Source organism: Halictus rubicundus, chromosome 9, assembly GCF_050948215.1.
Source record: "Halictus rubicundus isolate RS-2024b chromosome 9, iyHalRubi1_principal, whole genome shotgun sequence".
Taxonomy (NCBI): Eukaryota; Metazoa; Arthropoda; class Insecta; order Hymenoptera; family Halictidae; genus Halictus; species Halictus rubicundus.
In genome coordinates this window covers 10,974,160-10,991,927 of record NC_135157.1, presented here as the reverse complement: position 1 = coordinate 10,991,927, position 17,768 = coordinate 10,974,160, and the positions used below count along the sequence as shown (strand labels likewise).

Genomic DNA, 17,768 nt, shown 5'->3' with positions numbered 1-17,768 from the left:
CATATAATATTGTTGCGAAAGGAAAAGTTCTTTCAAATGACCTTGGAAATCACTCCTTTCAAGTAAGTACAACATTTTTCGAACACGCTGTATATTGTAAAATATTTATAGCGCAGTTCAACGAACATTGCCGAGGTTTATCGATTCTTACCGAACGGACATTTAAATGCGTTGTACATCATTGTACATATTACCTCATCTCTCTCTAAAAGTAATTTCTTCGTCAGAATGTCGCCTCTTTGATCTCGATAGCAAGGTCGAGCGAATTTTCTGCGTCGCGCGTATGCTCTATGTCTATAGCAATGTAAACGCTCTCTAAGGGAGACGTTAGTTCCTGACCTATCCGCACGGAGTGTTGTTAGTCGACTTTTATTCGCGAACACCTACGCCCTGCATAAATCCGTTCCCGCCGCGTGGTCCGTAGTTTGTTGACCACTGTTGCGGTTTGGTTACAATTCCCGCCATCTCCGCATCGGACGGCGAATTTTGATAGTATCACTTATTTTGTAAGGAACACCAAGGAAAATGTGATAATATTTATGGATTTCGCGTTGTTTAAATGTTTAGTTCGTTGTCGTTTATGATGGGACTGTTTATTATAGTTTTACGTCAAGTTAATTTCGCGGAAGCGTGTCATGCTGCACCAAACGTACTGAAAACAAGAGACGATGGCAAACGTATCTGTTGACAAAGACACGTTCTTTCGGCGCACGAAGCGTCTTTACACCGCGTGGAAGGTAAGAAGCTTTTTGCAATATGTCATGTCGTTTTAGACAGCGTTTATTTGAATCATCCTTTCTTTTGCGGTTCGACAGGATGGAGAAGTTGGTACAGATGACAGTTTTAGTAAAATGGATTGCCTCGTCTCCGCCGTGGGCACAGACGAGGATATTGTTTATAGCAAATCGACGGCGTTGCAAGTAAGTTCCAACGTTTTTTTTTACCTGTATATACTTCAGTACTTCTTTACTGTTTGTGTTTCCATTGTTTTCTTGTAGCTAAAAATTGTTATATAACCCAATTTTTGTGATTTCATAAAGTAGAATTCCTCGAGTTTAGTATTTCTTGTGAATACTTTGTATATATTCCTGTCGCAGTCGTAGACACAGCTTTGGAACAGCTCCTGTAACGTGCATTGTAAATTAGTTGTTAATTATGTAACTAATAAAGAGTCGCCAAATGTGAAATAGTTATTTGAATGGTATTTTTGTTTCCATAAACTTAATTGATTATTTCAGACCTGGCTACTCAGTTATGAACTTACCGATACTATAATGATTCTGGCAGAAGATTCTATCAACTTTCTAGCTAGTAAAAAGAAGATTGAATTTTTAAGAAAGTTGGAAAACCAGAAAACAGAAGAGACGGGGGTGCCTCCTGTAAAGCTGCTCGTGAGAGACAGAGTATGTATTCTATGCAACATGTATCTGCTTACGGAAGTAAGCTTATAATGCGTTGTCCAAAATATTTCTCAATTGTGCATATGGTTTTCTTTACAGAATGATGAAGACAAAAGCAACTTTGCTAAACTCATCGATGTTATAAAGCAAAGCAAGAAGGGCAAAACATTAGGCGTGTTTTCAAAAGAAAATTATCCTGGTGTCTTTATGGATGCATGGAGAGCTGCATTGAAGCCTAAGTCATTTGATACGGTAAAATATAACTCTGTGTATAATAGTATACCAAAAATCAGTCTCTTAAACCGATTTAATTTCATATTAAATACCCTACTGTTTAGGTTGACGTGAGTGCTGCAGCTGCATACGTAATGTGTCCAAAAGAGGATGCTGAAATACTCACCATAAAGAAAGCGTGTCTAGTGTCCGTAGATGTTTTCACAAAGTACCTTAAAGATCAGATTATGGAAATTATAGACTCTGACAAAGTAACTAATCGTATTTGTTCTTAAAGCTATAAAAAATTCTAACGAAAAAAAGTATCAAAGCTAACAATAACGTGCAATTATTTTACTTTCAGAAAGTTAAACATTCGAAGCTTGCAGAAGGTGTAGATGCAGCCATAACAAATAAGAAGTATGTAACTGGCGTTGATATTACCCAAGTAGACATGTGTTACCCAGCGATAGTGCAAAGTGGTGGAAACTATGCCCTGAAATTCAGTGTTGTTAGCGATAAGAACACTTTGCACTTCGGTGTTATTGTTTGTTCACTTGGAGCACGATACAAGTCTTATTGTTCTAATATAGTCAGAACGTTGTTGGTGAATCCCACGAAAATGATCGAGGTAAATTTCCTATAATCATAACTTATAAACTGTATGTAAATGATAGTAACACACATGTTTCTCGTAGGACAATTACAATTTCCTTTTACTATTGGAAGAGGAAATTCTAAAGAAACTGACATCAGGAGTAAAGATAAGCGAAGTATACGAAGCGGGCGTGAAATACGTGAAAGACGAGAAACCAAATATGTTAGACCATTTAACCAAAAACTTTGGATTTGCTATGGGTATTGAATTTAGAGAAAGCTCCTTGCTTATCGGCCCAAAGACCCATGCGGTAATGAAGAAGGGCATGGTGTTTAACGTTAACGTCGGATTTTCGAATCTCGTGAATTCGGAAGCTAACGAGAAAGAAGGAAAAATATACGCTCTCTTCGTTGGTGACACTGTCATGGTTAATGACGGTCAACCGGCTACGAACTTGACACCATCGAAGAAGAAAGTGAAAAATATTGGTATATTCGTGAAAGATGAGGAGGAGGAAGAGGAAGAGGGAAGTGAGAAAGAAAATGAACCCAAGCCCGAGATTCTTAGCCGTAGTAAAAGGACCGCGGTCATAGAATCCAAGTTGAGGACGGAGCACAGTTCGGAAGAGAAAAGGAAGCAACATCAGAAAGAACTGGCGCAACAATTGAACGAATTAGCGAAAGCTCGGTTAGCTCAACAGTCTGGTGGAAAAGAACAGGAGAAGATACGAAAATCGACAGTATCTTATAAAAGTCTAAGTCACATGCCTCGTGAGACAGAAGTGAAAGAGCTCAAGTTATACGTTGACAAAAAGTATGAAACAGTCATTCTACCAATTTTCGGTATTCCCGTGCCCTTCCACATATCTACCATCAAAAATATCTCACAATCTGTCGAAGGAGATTACACGTATTTGAGAATAAACTTTTTCCATCCTGGTGCCACAATGGGACGCAACGAAGGTGGAACTTACCCGCAACCGGATGCTACATTCGTCAAGGAAGTAACATATCGAAGTACAAACACCAAAGAGCCTGGTGAAATTTCAGCGCCATCCTCCAATTTAAACACAGCCTTCAGATTGATCAAAGAAGTCCAAAAGAAATTCAAGAATAGAGAAGCGGAAGAAAGAGAGAAGGAAGATCTTGTGAAGCAAGACACATTGGTATTATCGCAAAACAAGGGTAACCCTAAATTGAAGGACTTGTACATTCGACCGAACATAGTCTCAAAAAGAATGACCGGAGGTTTGGAAGCGCATGTCAACGGGTTCCGTTATACTTCGGTCAGAGGGGATAAAGTTGATATTCTTTACAATAACATTAAGAACGCCTTTTTCCAACCATGCGACGGAGAAATGATTATATTGCTTCATTTCCACTTGAAACACGCGATAATGTTCGGGAAAAAGAAGCACGTGGATGTACAGTTTTACACGGAAGTTGGTGAGATCACGACGGATTTGGGGAAGCATCAGCACATGCACGATCGCGACGATCTCGCTGCTGAGCAATCCGAGCGGGAACTCAGGCATAAATTGAAAACTGCTTTCAAGAGTTTCTGCGAGAAGGTCGAGAGTATGATAAAACAGGAGATCGAATTCGATACTCCGTTCCGGGAGCTGGGATTCCCAGGCGCTCCGTTCAGGAGTACCGTCCTTTTGCAACCTACCAGCGGATGCTTGGTCAACCTTACGGAATGGCCTCCTTTCGTTATCACATTAGAGGACGTTGAACTGGTCCATTTCGAGAGAGTACAATTCCACCTGAAGAACTTCGATATGATCTTCGTCTTCAAAGATTATCATAGAAAAGTCGCGATGCTGAACGCCATTCCTATGAACTTGCTGGATCATGTAAAGGAATGGTTGAACTCCTGCGACATCAGGTACACGGAGGGTGTACAGTCCCTGAATTGGACAAAAATCATGAAAACGATTACGGACGATCCTGTCGGCTTCTTTGACAATGGCGGCTGGACCTTCTTGGACCCAGAGAGCGACGCAGAAAACGATCAGCTGGAAGACGAAGAGGAAGAAGAAGACGATGCTTACGAGGTTTACGAATATATTTATGTGGGGAACCTGCAGATCGTCCACCTACGTATCGATTTCGATATTATTCTGCAGATTCACCATTTATGTACGCACTTGTTTGTAGAAATTTGATTAAACTAATCCCAATGTTCTGTTCGTCTAGCCGTCTGACTTCGACAATGAAGAGGAATCTGACGATGATTCTGAATACTCTGAAGCGTCTGAAGACAGCGACAGTGAAGGTAATTGATTACTCTTAATTATGTGCCACGGACAAAAGAAAAAAGTCTGCTGTTTGTTTACAAAACCCTTTTGTTTTTTAGAGGAAGAATTGGGTAGTTCTGAAGAATCCGGTAAAGATTGGTCAGATTTGGAACGAGAAGCAGCCGAAGAGGACAAAGAAAGAGGGGACGAACAATTCCGCGATGACTATAACTCCAGCAAAAAGAAGAAATCCAACCGAAAACATTCACCTTCACCGTCGAAAGACAGGTAATTATTGAAGGTGTGCGAGAACCCGAAAATATTGGGTCCCGAGAATCTCGAACATTCTCGGGAATCCTGATATTTTCGGGTTCTCGCACACCCCTCGCAATTATTAACTTTCTGTAAGCCATTACAGTGATTTCTACTCCTATACAAACGAAATTCACTTGGTTTCTGTCGTGCGTTCGTTACAGGCATAGCTCGAAGAACAAGAGCTCTTCCAGTAGTAAAGACAAAAGTAAATCTTCATCCAGCAGTAAAGACAAAAAATCCTCGTCGTCGGACAAGCACAGGTAAGAGATCGCGCCGTTGTTTGCACTGCTTGTACGTGTTTAGAGCTTTAATTTAGAACGGTAAGACTTGTCGTGAAACTATATTAAGTCTATGCTTCAATAATTAAAGATCGGATCGTACAAGAAGTGGAGGATCACAGAAGAAAGTGTCTCCTTCCAAATCATCCAAACATAGGTGATTAATATGGAAATTTGTCCTGTAGACGGTATCGCATTTCATTTGTTTCGTTTTTTTGTTTGTACAGCCCCAAGAAGAGCGACAGGCACGACAAAAACAAATCAAACCATTCTTCATCTAGCAGTAAGAAACGATCTCGCGAAGACAGTGGCGAAAGGAATGACAAGGGTTCGAAGAAGTCCAGGTACGTAAAAATCATTTCTTCATACGTATTTGTTGCAAATTTATGGTCATATCGCTCTAATTTTACTATGTTTTATGTTTTACAGAAAATGAAAAACATTACCTCACGCACTGGAAGCAAAGCACATACAAAAATAGGAACACCTCGTTGATTCTACCTAAAGTTTTCTTATTCATGATACGTCGATTAAGTTACAACAGCAGTACATTTTCTTGCATTGCCCTTTCTGAATGGTTGGTGAACGATTCATTGACATTACGTGGATGTTCGAGACCGAGTTTCTAAATGCATGTATTACTTGGGAGCACAGTGATAACGATCAATACACGTGAACTGGCTCTTTATTGATTTCTCGTAAATTTGTATACGAATGTTTACTCTCAATCTTTGCTATTCGTACAGAAACATTTCATCTAAATAAGAAGCTCGACTTCGATAGTATAGCTACTAACACAGAACTATTTCATTCCATTATACGATAACTAGACTGTAGATGTTCACAGAACTTCACGTTCTTGATATTCTGATCACAAGCACAGAAATTCAATCGTCAGATATTTATGTCGAAGGTTTTATTCGGGTAAAATTGTACGCAAACTTGCGAACATCAGCAGTCTGGTAATAACTTATTACGTTAGTGAAACTCTATCAAAAAGCCAAACAATATTCATTTTACAGGAAACGCCTGAAAGGAAAATTGTTTCGTCTGTTGTATTAACGTTCACTAACGAAAATAGGCGTGTATGTTGACTCGTGGCTACGTAGGGAGGAATAACCTGTTGCGGGTACAATCGTAATACGGCCACAATGCAAGACAATGCACTAGCAATAACCCTCGTAAATAAGATATCCGAAATATAGATATTAAGTCGCTAACCGAAGAAAGCTGAAATGAATTTAAAAAAAAAACCCTTGATAATTACGTTCGCACTGTTCTGAGATTTGTACCTTGGTAAACGAAATAAATACTTTTTAAGTTATTTATCATTAATGTACAAAAATAATTGTCATTCATTGCACGTGGAGCGTCTGCAAGCGAATTCGATACATTTGTGCAGTTTCGGTGGTAAGATTATTTAAATACGAAACTTTTTATTTTTATATGAAGGATATTGCATTATAATAAAATCCTTGTAACATTATACGCGTCGAGGATGAAAAATATTACAAAGGCCTGTTCCAAGCGTTTGCTCAACAAGAGAAGTTCTTATAATGTAAAATAAAGATTTGAACGTTGTTTTTAAACAACAGCAGGACAAGGCACAATTAAAAATTCATTCATCTGTGAGACGTTGCGTAACGACTTTCTTGTTGAAGTCGAGAGAAGAAGGAAACGTTCGATTCTCGACGACGGTGAAAGTGTGATGAAAGTGTAAGCGGAACATATTCCGTACCCTTGGCTTATTTTTATTTTACTTGTTCACGTGTCCAGTAACCAACCGGACTGAAACAAAGTTAACTGCTAATTTGATGTTACGTTCGAATTAGCAGTCGGTTATGCACTAAAGAAGAACCATCTCGACAACAACGTGATTGTAGAAGTGAAGGTGTACCGCCGGTTTGTGGTTCTGCAGCTTTCTCCGCCACATCGCCGGCCACATACTTAATTCTGATGCTCGATTTCGTTTACCATTTCACAATGTACACAGTGACGCATCTTTCCTTATAATAAATAAATTTGGTAACACTTTGAATTCATATTCAAATTATACAATACTCAGGTATTGGAGCCCGATTAAAGTAAGCAAACAATACGTTTCCAGATAAACGCATTTATTATAATTTCTACATTTACTTCATCTTATCGTCTAAAAAATAAGAATACGTGTTAGGTTTTCAATTATTTATTCACGAAAAGTGAAAAGTCTAAGTACATCGTTAACAAAAATAAGCACGTTATCACATGTCATAAATATTCGGTAGAAAAACTTAGGGCTAAAGAATTCTTTACAAGGATGAATGTACAGGGTACGAAATCCAGTCTAAGGTCGTCCTACTTGATCAATCTGACTTTGGAGATTGTTCACCACTTCCGGTGGTACATGTTCTCCTAGGATCTCGAAAAGGTTGATCTTCTGATCGCCGGGGATCGATTCGTATGCCGCTAATTCGATGCCCTCTTGTACATTCTGTATCGTAGCGTCTTTTGGAATAAGATAGGTGTTTTGAGCTTGTTTTATGGCCTCATTGCTAAAAATTTGACCATCTTTTTGCGGGAATGCCATGCATACTCCTGCCATTAGCAGCGTCGCTAGCACTGTTAAGCGGATAGCCATCTGGAAAACAGCCATCTAGTCACTAGACTGCGGATTTTTATAACAATTATACATTTTTAAAATAATTTTAACGAGTCGACGGTATTTTGGAATTTTTTTGCGTTTGATCTTTTGTCATAAATACATAAAATCCGCAGTCTACTAATCACTAAAATAATTTAGACACACGTTCATGCAAAGATCTTCTGAACTGTAAAAAGTGGATGAGCAATGGAACTGCGGAACTTCTACCCACTTGGGAAATTACATTGATGTCTGTGCACGACGCTTGACGCAGTTTTAGATTTAATAATTTAATGATCGCGTTTAATGATCTACGAATGGTACTCACGTCGAGAGCGTCGTTTCTGAATCGGTCGCTGCGGTGCGAAACTAAAGCGCGCCGCCGGCAGAAGCGGCTTTTATACTCGAGATCGTCACCACTCCTGTCCATCCAGCGAAGATCCACCTTCCAACCTGTTAAAAGTACCAGGAAGAATCGCTCGTTGATCACTTACGCTCGACTTGTGAACCATCTTCCGAATCAGATATAATTAACATAGTATTATCGTCACCTAAAATCCACCATATTCCAAAATTTATTCGCCTGAGCAAAGCACAAGCTAAATCAGAATTTCAGAACCGGATAAGTTAATAATTTGAGCAAAAATGTTCTTTACGTTGTCTGTTCAGTGTTACAGTAAATAAATGAATTCAACGACCTAACAAAGTCACCTTGGGCCGACCTCGACCCGTGTAACATCATTCAAAAAAATTAATGCTACTCTAATATCTTGAAAGATATGTATAATGTAAAAAATCAAGGTGGAAAACGGTTTTTAATCGTAGCAACGGAGAGGTCAATGTTTTGAAAGTTTTGAATGACAGTAGTATTTTGAGCATTTCTCTTTACACTTTTACAAATACCATCGTACGACCCGCCATGAATATTAGTGGCCCATTGACCGATATAGACCTGTGGGGACGTCGGATTTATTGGTGTGGCGTGATCGAGGTTTCACTTTTACTATCGTCTCTTTCAAACACAATGTAAGAAATAATGTTGTATTGTGTTGTTGGCGCATTAACAATATTTTGTAATAGAGTCCGTAGATTGATTTATTCGTTAATAAAGGATACATCGAGTTACATGCTTTCACGTGTAATTTCGTATATAAGTCGGAAAAAAAGGAAAGTTTCATGGTAGTCTGTAAATTACTTAATCAATATTCCATTGATTGAATATTTTTAGTGAACGAATAGTAAATATTCAAACGGTCTCGTTTTACACTGTGTACGCAGGAAATTTAGCCGATAATGGATTCTGCATGTCAAGTAAAAAGTAAATGGTACCGGCAAGACCTGAAATAATATATGTATCATTAATTGAAAATTAATTCAAGTATACTGGAAATTATAACATTATAGAACACAGTACCTTCGAATAATGAAAATGGTCTATCTGGAGACATCGTTCTATGGGTTCCATAATCCATGCACCAGTCTGCAAATTTGCAGGCTCTGTACAAGTGTTTTACATCCTAAAACAAAAACAGCAGTTGATTAATATTTGGGCAGTTCGAGTACAAATTTAATAGAAATGTAGTTTCTCATAAAATTCTGACTTTTGTCTGCTGGAAGAGACATAGGAATGTATAAGCATTCCCAGCTACCCCGTGACATATTCCATATCCCTTTTTAAGAAGTCCTCTCTTCCAAATCACTTCGCCGCATTGTAGGGCAATTTCCAAGTACTTCTCGTCTTTATATATCTGTTTAAACGTATAATTAATCACTCTCCTTATTTCCACAATAACTTTACTCTTTCGTTTCGGTAAAAGTAGTAGTAACCTCATAGGCTAAACAGAATAGCATGGGCATTCCGGGTGCACCATGACACCAATGCACCAATTTGTCAGTATTGCTTCCGATGGACGATGGAAAATTTCCAGAAGGATAACGTAAGCTAGCGAGAAATTGCAATGCTGGTTTTATATCATTGTCCAACTGAGATTGTGTTAAGTACGGTCGGGCCTGTAAAACATGCATTTTGAAGAACAACCTTCACTCATTATACATACTTAAATTATAGGTGTAACAATTAGATTTTCATACTTGTAACAATAGATAAAGTATTCCTCCTAAGCCATGTGCACCGCCGAGATATTCTGAATCATGCCAAGCGTACATCAAGGGCGTTTTGTATCTTCTTGATGCAGCATATGAATTGCCTGATTTGATTGTGGCTGTCACAATCTGATATAATATTTTTTATGACTACAATTAGTTCTGCGATGGATTAATCAACGTTATCTCAATTTTAATTTCGAATTAGTACCTGTCTAATAAGTTCATCCTCTACAGGTGGTGGAGATATATGTTTATTCAAGAACAGGAGGGAAAATAGATAGCCAACTCTCCCATAAAGCAGTTCATCAGGTAGATCACTGTGTTCGTTCGAAACATGAGGTGATAATGACTTCAGTCTAAAAGAGAATGTAAAAACTGTTACATATGTATGCATGCAAACTTGAATAGATTATGCGTACATACTTGGTTATTATATTTTGCGATGCTTCTTTATTCCCTTGTGAGTAAAGAACGACCGCATACAAAGCCATTGGGCCAGCAATGCCAGTCAGAAACGTATATTCGTGCCTACCTCTGAATTTACTTGTGCATGATTGCAGTAGTTTTTCAGCTACCTGTATAAAAAGTCTCATTAAAGTTGATTATGTTAACGAAAAGAAATTTATAATTTATACGAACTTATAATTACATCAATGTAATTGGGCTCATTAAAACATTTCCCACAATGGTAATATACATATGCGATCCCAGCTGATCCTGTGTAGACGGAACAGTCGTCGTGATGTAACCAATGTTTCTGATTTTTTTCTAATAGCTCCAGTAATCTCTTTGTACCCTTATATAGTGTCTTTTTATATGCTTCGTTGACCTAACGGTAATAAAATAATTTGTATTCATATTTATGAAATTATGAAATATTAAATTTTATAAAAGAGATGTGTAATTACCTCCTTTGTGTCTTCATTCACAAGATGTTGAGCAGTTGGATTAGGATACTCCTCGAAAGGATTATCATAGTACCTAGTGTTCTCCATCTTATTTTGTTGAACACTGTTTACAGTCTGTGGAATCCAAGCTTGTTCTTTATATAATTTACATTTAGAACTCACCTGTATTACAAACACATGCAAAAAGTAATGATGTTAGTAATATTTGCGATTATATTACGTGTAAACGACTTTTAACGCGTATTTGAAAGTTATGGTCACTGTCAAAAATCGAACCAAAATTGCCGGTCTAGCCGGCAAAATAATCGGACAATATTTCTTCTGTCAGATGACAGCGTTACCGCAATATGAAAACTTTACACTATTCAATACGTGCTTGTAAATTTCTATTAAGTATAGAAATTTATAATTATAGCACAGAGAAATCAATGTAATAACTTAATAAGCCTTTGTCGTATAACTTATAAATAGTGATGTATACGTCCATAAGTTGTTTAATAACAAACCTGTCTTTTGGACAGTATGGAAAAAACCCGTGCTAACATAAATACGCGCAATATGAAGTCAAATGAAAGCTTTAAACTTACGCGACTATTTTGGCAACAAATAGTATCATCAGAATCATTGTATGCACATGTAACTAACACATAGGAAACACAAAACGTAAACGCTTGACAATTATGGTTTGTTCACACGTTCACGCTGCCGCTGACAGCTGCGATGCGCATGCGCGAGGTCGTACGAGATTCTAGAAAGAGACGAGAGATTTGAATTTGAATTTAAATGTCTGCATCGCAGGAGTCAAAATCCGTTTCAAATTTTTTATTCTACATTTGACATTCGAATATTTATTCGGAAACCATTGCAATTAATGGCGTACGCAAAATCTGAAAATGGCGGGTCGGGACTTCTATCGGGATTTCTGAAAATTCTCAGGATCTCGCACACCTTTAATTGCAACAAACTAGCAAATTGTTCTTCGGCTTAAGAGTTATATATTTAAATATTTGTACAAAATTATCCGATGTAACGACGTAGCACGTTGTTCCGGTTCCCCTCCATGACATTGATCATCCAAAGGACAACGGAGGTGGGCGATACCCGATATATCAATTTAATCATCGTGATCAGGATCGAATGCTGCAGGAAACCGGTAGTGACGGTATCCTTGCCTATGGACTTCATCGCGCTTTGCACGTACTTTTCAGGTGTGGGGACCATCGATCCAGGTTTCGGCGAATACAACGTGTGATTCGTTACCGTTCCCGGTAGCAGGCACTGCACGATTATACCGTGCTTCGCGTACTCGATCTGCAGATCCCTGCTGAATTTCACGATGTACGCCTTTGTAGCTGCGAAAACTGTCAAAAGAGGGCTGGGCAGCACAGCCACCATGGACGCTACGTTTACTATCACACCCTTCCCCCTAACGACCATCTGTGGCAGCAAGATGCGACACATGTTCGTGACCACCACGACGTTGCAATGAATGATGCTCATGTAGATCTTCTCTTTGTGGGGAAGATCGAGGAAATACTCCGGATGCGGATAAGACATGCCTAGGTTATTGATCAATACACCGATCTCCAAGCCGAACATCTCTTTCTCGATCACGTTGTAAGTGTCCAGGCCTTCGGACAGGTCCAGTTTGATCACTTTGGTCTTCACGTTGTACATCATCTCGATGCTGGCCGCGATCGTCTTCAGATTCTCCGTATCAGGACTGACCAGGATCACGTTCAATCCTGTCTTCGCTAATGCTTCCGCGTACGCTCTTCCTATACCATGGGAACATCCTGTCACCACCGCCCATTTACCCATCGAATGTAAATCGACGGTCGACCTCGAATAATAGTTCTTGTAGATTTTATAAACGACATCGCGCGTCAGCTTGTATCCCCAGTATACGATCGCCGCATAACCTATTTTCTCGACCAACATTGTTAGCGATAGCACGCTTCCGGTTCGCACATGTTAAAGGGAACAATGCTTTCAGCGATAAAGCCGATCGGCCTCCCTTATCATCTCATGTAATTCACACTAATCAACGTCGCCCTCGAAGATTCGTGCAAAATGATTCGTTCGCGTACTACGGTTCAGGCACCATAAGAAACGACATGTTTCGAGGTGTGAAAACAGTCGAACGGGGCACGATGTCTATAAAAATATAAACTGCGAATGTTCGTACAAATTTGTATTTTTACAGCAGATTAACATATGTTGATCGCCGCAACCAAGACTCAAGAATATCAATTTGTTCGACCAAGGCTGCTCTGCTCGTCCCACCGTCGACTTTATATTGTTCAACGCTGTTGGCAAAATCCCATACTTCCATCACGTCGTCTTCAAATTTTTCGCTGTGAACATAATGCCACGAACAGAACATTAGACCGACAACAACGCAAAGAAATGATATTTACCTGACGGTTCGTAATTGTTCGACAGTTAACTGAGAAATTGGCGCAGCAACAGATTCCGACAGAAGCACAACGTTCCCAGCCAAATGATGCGCTTTTCTGAATGGAATCTGCGACAGAAAAGTGACGTTTCAATTATTCTTTACGTAGATCGTGAATAATTTCCTTTTGTAGAAACAAACAAGGAAGGTTGAGTGCATTCTCTAAATGACTCATCGTATTCGAGCTACCAGATTGATAAATTGATGTTCACTTCGTTGCGAAATAGATATACTAAAACAGAAATGATTTATCGCTCGACCTGATTGTCCCATTATCAGATTGCGGATTTTATGGATTTATGGCAAAAACGTGTGGGTGAAATTCGAATCTGAAGAAAGAAATGTTGATTCAGTTCTTGCGTCTGCTCTTGATGCAAAAGTTTTTCCATAAAAATTCCCAGTCTGAATATTAATTCTGAGCATTTCATACAAATTACTAGTTTATATTACCGTGGATCGTTTATCGGATTAAAAAAATGATAGCGAATACGAACGACGAGTTCAGAAGTGTTCTACGCACCCCTTTCCGTACAAGATAGTACGCCAAATCGGTTGCCAACATGCTAGGCGCTAGAGCACCCTGGCACTTCCGGTCATTGACCTGGAGAGTGGCCAACGCTTTGGTAGCGACGACAATGATACTGTTCACAGTATCGAATGCGGAGAAAAGAGCCTCCTTATCTTCCTGAAGATCCTTGTTGTACGTCGACGGGATTCCTTTCAGCGTCGCCATGAAGCCTACGCACTAAAACGTCAAATATTAAACCGCCCAATCGCCTTGACAAGATAGCCGATGCATCACTTGATAAACAGTGGATTTCTCCAAACGGATCGTTCTTACTAACTTTCCCAAGCAGGGTGCCAGACTTCCCGCGTATCAGCTCCATGCTGTCCGGATTGCGTTTTTGCGGCATCAGGCTGCTTCCGGTCGAGAACTCGTCGGCCAGTTTCACGAATCCGAACTCCTCGCTGCTGAAGATTATCAGGTCCTCCGAGAGTCGGCTCAGATGAACCGCGGTTAGGGCCGACCAGAACAAGAATTCAGCTGCAGAGAAATCCGTTACAGTATCGTTCACGTATTCCTGATTTAATGGACAACTGATTGAAAGCGCAAGGTGTCTAGTACCATCAAGAATATCTTTCAAAAGCAAATAAAACTGCGAATGGCCCGAAGCATTGTCAATTGTGCATCGCTCACCGACGAAATCTCGGTCCCCTACGGCGTGCATGCTGTTCAGAGTTATTTCGCAAAAATTCAGTTCCCTGGCCAAGGAACGTCGATCAATTTGGAAAGGATTCCCGGCAATTGCACCACTGCCCAGAGGCAGCACGTTCGACCGCTTGCGAATTTCTTGCAATCTTTCGACGTCCGCTTTTGCGTACCAAGCGTAGCTGCGAGTTTGCAGAAAGTGACTACCAGATTTCTACTAGATTGCTCAACAGTAATTACCAGACCGCGGGTTTTTATGTAAAACCAAAATTAATTAATCGCAAGATACAGGAACTACACAGACAATTATATTTGTAGGGTTGAAAACAATGCAACACTACGCTTAAATTCTGTAAATGTAATTATACTATGATTTCGGGAAGAGTCAATAAAACAGATTCGCGATTTACCTGAGCAACCATTGGCTCCACCTTACCGGTTGCGCGCGTTGCATGTGCGTGTAACCGGGCATCAGGATTTCCATGTCTTCTTTAGCCCGAGCGATCAGGACCTATTGTAATAAATACATTGCGGACTTTGATGCAAAATTAAAATTGTTCTAATCTTTATTTTCTCGTTGGAAGTCGAAATTCTTCCCCAATTTTAATGTTTACGAAATCATGTTTGGAAAAATATGTTGCATGTAGATTCGCAGCCCCTGAATCAACTATTATTTCGTTTTGAATGGTCATTTAATGTGGAGCATACCTCGACGAACGTTGCCATTTTGTTTGATAGCTCGTCTATAGACTTCCGAAGCCATAACTTGGTGTCGGTTACCGTTTGATCGTTGCGGCTTCTTCCGGTGTGCAACTTTTCAGCCACGCTACCGATTAGCTCCTTCGTGGATAAGAATTTAATTACATAGATAAGTATTGATAGCTTGAAATTCGAAATGAAATATCAATACTAGAAATACGAATCAGTCAGCGCAACTAAGTTTGAGTCAACAAATTCTGAAAATGCGAGTGTTAATTTCTTTCAATTTGTTTGGAAAAATGCGAAGCACGTAGTAAGCAGGCGCAGAAGTGTCTTTCGATGATAAATGAGTCTCTTTTCAAGAACACAATAGTAATTAGTCATAAACGCTCGCATCGCGTGGTAAGAAAAATAGTCTGGAGTATTTGTTCGATAAACAATGCCGGAACTTTTTTATCTTTCAATTTCTTATGGCTTTATCTCACGCTGTTAGATCAGTTCCCAAGACGAACGGAGAAGTGATTGCTTTGTAATTAGTACATAGCGCTACAAGACAAGCAGTTTCAACGGTTGATGCATGAAAACGTATTAGCATGTGATAAGCGGTTCCGGTGGCCATACGATAACAAACAGCGAAACGTTTGCACAACTAACAGCTTATGCCGAGCAAGTCTTTGAACCAACAAACATCTCTTTAATATTATGGAATTTAAATTCCCGAAAGTGAGTTTACGATGAAAAATGGATTAGTGTGCTGATTTTATTTCATCATAGACACTGGAATAAATTGTAAAGCATAAAATCTGGAGTCTGTTAACGATATACCGAAAGCCGACGCTCATTTGCACTGTGGATGTCCTCGTCTTGAGCGTGTATGTCGAAACGACCCTTCTCCCACTCAGCTTTCACCTGTGTGACACGTTGTTCTCGTCATCTATAATTTTTCTCATAAATTTCGATCACACGAACCATCAAGCATGCCAAACATTTACTTCTATAACGACAAAACTCAAGATTCACCATTCTTCTCGAACATCTAATATTTTTAACGATGTATTATTTTTTTATTTTTTTTTTATTTTTGTATTTTTTATTTTTCGATAAGCTTAGCTTATTAGGCTGAGAAGAAATGTATCATATACTCGTTTTTAACGCGAGCTGCAGTGTTTCTCCATGACTCACTTATTGTTAACACATCTTCTATAGTTTTCTATCATTTTTGTAAACGTCTATCGACAACATTCTTACTAGTTACCTTCTCGAGACCTCCGATTATAGTTCGTAGTTCCTCTTCAGAGAGAAGATTAGCTTCGTGTATCGCTTTCGCGTACGCAACGCTTCCCTGAGAAGAATGATAATTAATGCAGCAGCGGTAAACAATACGTTATCGGTGACAGCAGTGCGAATACACATTTGTCAATATTCCATAACATTGTCCGACAAGGAAATTCTTGCCGAGAGCAACAATAAAATAAAACAACGCGGAACAGCTTCTTGACACAGATAAAACCTTAAACAAATACGCAGAACTTTAAGATCCTTTAAAAAAATCAAGTAAAATTTTAATTGAACCACTAATCGAGAAAATATTATTCTCTAAAAAAATTCCCGCGAATCATTTCCAACGAAACATTACGAACCTGTATATCCTCGGCGAACAAGCGTTTGTCAATATCGATCGATGCATTGAGGTCGCTGAATTCTCGATCGATCCTTTTGTTAAAACGACCGCCCCACATTTTTTCTGCTGGGTCTAATTTAACGGTTTTTTAAATCAATCCACGTTTTAAAAGGCTAATAACCAAGGACATGAAAATCTGGCAATTATCGTTGATTCGGTGCCACTTTGATTAGCCACTTTTGCAGCGAACGGTATTAAACGGATTGGACAGTATATTAAATGGACCGAACAGTATTAATTGCGGAAATGTTGTGTGGTAATTGTTGATGACTCAACTAGGTGAAATGACTCACTTGCACCGCGGTTTTGGCGAATGTAAAGCCCCGAGGCGTCAACTTCGCGCGAATTCTCCGCTTCGAGAGACGACAAGCAGACTCCGAAACGTCGGTGACGAAACATTCGCAAGTTCATCGGCAATGGTCAACGAAATATCGCGCAATTGTCAGATAAGAGGATGCGTTGCATAAAACAAACGCGAGCCGATCGAACCAATTGTTTCATCCGCATTAATCCCAACGATTTCCAACCCGGGGTACGGCGAGAGGTTGTTAAGGGGAATTATAAGTTAGCAAGAAACAGGAATACAAATGTCTTCCGTCCTTTAAAAATTGTACGAAATTGAAACTAATATATCAACATCCTTAAATTTTTGTAATCTCGTTTCGACCAACACATGCATAAAATCCGCAGTCTAATTACAAGGCGAGGGATGGAGGACGGAGAATTTGACAGACAAATAAACTGCAGACGATTGCATTGAACCTGGCGGTTTATCAATTGGTAGATCCTATCGCAACGTCGTTATCTTCGAAAGCTCAGTAAAAACACGTGTCGAAGTTAGCGTTACACGTGGGCAACAATTGAATTGCTCGTTCTGAAAGTAACTGTGGAGGGACAAACCAGGTCACTGATTTTCAGTGATCTCCCGTGGATTTGTAAGTTGCTCTTTCTTTTTCCATTTGATTTGCCGCTCGACGATAAGCCGACACGAACGCGCGAGCATGGGCCGCTATTGTTTTGATTGATACGGGATGTGTACA

General features: G+C 39.4%; 4 protein-coding genes across 7 annotated transcripts; 1 reads left to right on the top strand and 3 right to left on the bottom strand.

Moving 5' to 3' along the window:
- The first annotated feature begins 10 nt into the window (after window positions 1–10).
- On the top strand, window positions 11–5,613 carry Dre4 (SPT16 homolog, facilitates chromatin remodeling subunit dre4). Of its 4 annotated transcripts, none has more exons than XM_076793360.1 (14): window positions 11–62; window positions 603–737; window positions 816–920; window positions 1,239–1,403; window positions 1,500–1,652; window positions 1,739–1,885; window positions 1,978–2,244; window positions 2,312–4,267; window positions 4,410–4,488; window positions 4,570–4,738; window positions 4,927–5,025; window positions 5,135–5,200; window positions 5,271–5,387; window positions 5,473–5,613. In XM_076793360.1, exons 2-14 carry the CDS (start codon window positions 669–671, stop codon window positions 5,477–5,479), a joined length of 3,399 nt encoding a protein of 1,132 aa, XP_076649475.1. In that variant the 5' UTR covers window positions 11–62; window positions 603–668; the 3' UTR covers window positions 5,480–5,613. The 4 variants fall into 4 exon arrangements, with proteins under 4 accessions (XP_076649475.1, XP_076649476.1, XP_076649474.1 ...); XM_076793361.1 differs by lacking the exon at window positions 11–62 and adding an exon at window positions 264–506; XM_076793359.1 differs by lacking the exon at window positions 11–62 and adding an exon at window positions 264–527.
- A 59-nt stretch (window positions 5,614–5,672) lies between these two features.
- LOC143357122 (uncharacterized) lies at window positions 5,673–8,611 on the bottom strand. Its single transcript, XM_076793369.1, has 2 exons — window positions 7,995–8,611; window positions 5,673–7,663 (listed from the first exon to the last, which is right to left on the bottom strand). Exons 1-2 carry the CDS (start codon window positions 8,094–8,096, stop codon window positions 7,370–7,372), a joined length of 396 nt encoding a protein of 131 aa, XP_076649484.1. The 5' UTR covers window positions 8,097–8,611; the 3' UTR covers window positions 5,673–7,369.
- Window positions 8,612–8,743: 132 nt separating this feature from the next.
- On the bottom strand, window positions 8,744–12,691 carry LOC143356987 (uncharacterized). The gene is made up of 13 exons (XM_076793101.1): window positions 11,706–12,691; window positions 11,561–11,663; window positions 11,376–11,428; window positions 11,187–11,320; window positions 10,681–10,842; window positions 10,422–10,601; window positions 10,196–10,347; window positions 9,981–10,128; window positions 9,758–9,898; window positions 9,494–9,676; window positions 9,268–9,414; window positions 9,081–9,183; window positions 8,744–9,004 (listed from the first exon to the last, which is right to left on the bottom strand). Exons 1-13 carry the CDS (start codon window positions 12,619–12,621, stop codon window positions 8,928–8,930), a joined length of 2,499 nt encoding a protein of 832 aa, XP_076649216.1. The 5' UTR covers window positions 12,622–12,691; the 3' UTR covers window positions 8,744–8,927.
- Window positions 12,692–12,753: 62 nt separating this feature from the next.
- On the bottom strand, window positions 12,754–17,099 carry Argl (Argininosuccinate lyase). Its single transcript, XM_076793367.1, has 10 exons — window positions 16,688–17,099; window positions 16,303–16,389; window positions 15,873–15,956; window positions 15,057–15,188; window positions 14,759–14,859; window positions 14,337–14,530; window positions 13,984–14,183; window positions 13,659–13,883; window positions 13,101–13,207; window positions 12,754–13,037 (listed from the first exon to the last, which is right to left on the bottom strand). The coding sequence occupies exons 1-10, from the start codon at window positions 16,784–16,786 to the stop codon at window positions 12,881–12,883; spliced, it is 1,386 nt and encodes a 461-aa protein (XP_076649482.1). The 5' UTR covers window positions 16,787–17,099; the 3' UTR covers window positions 12,754–12,880.
- Window positions 17,100–17,768: the final 669 nt, after the last annotated feature.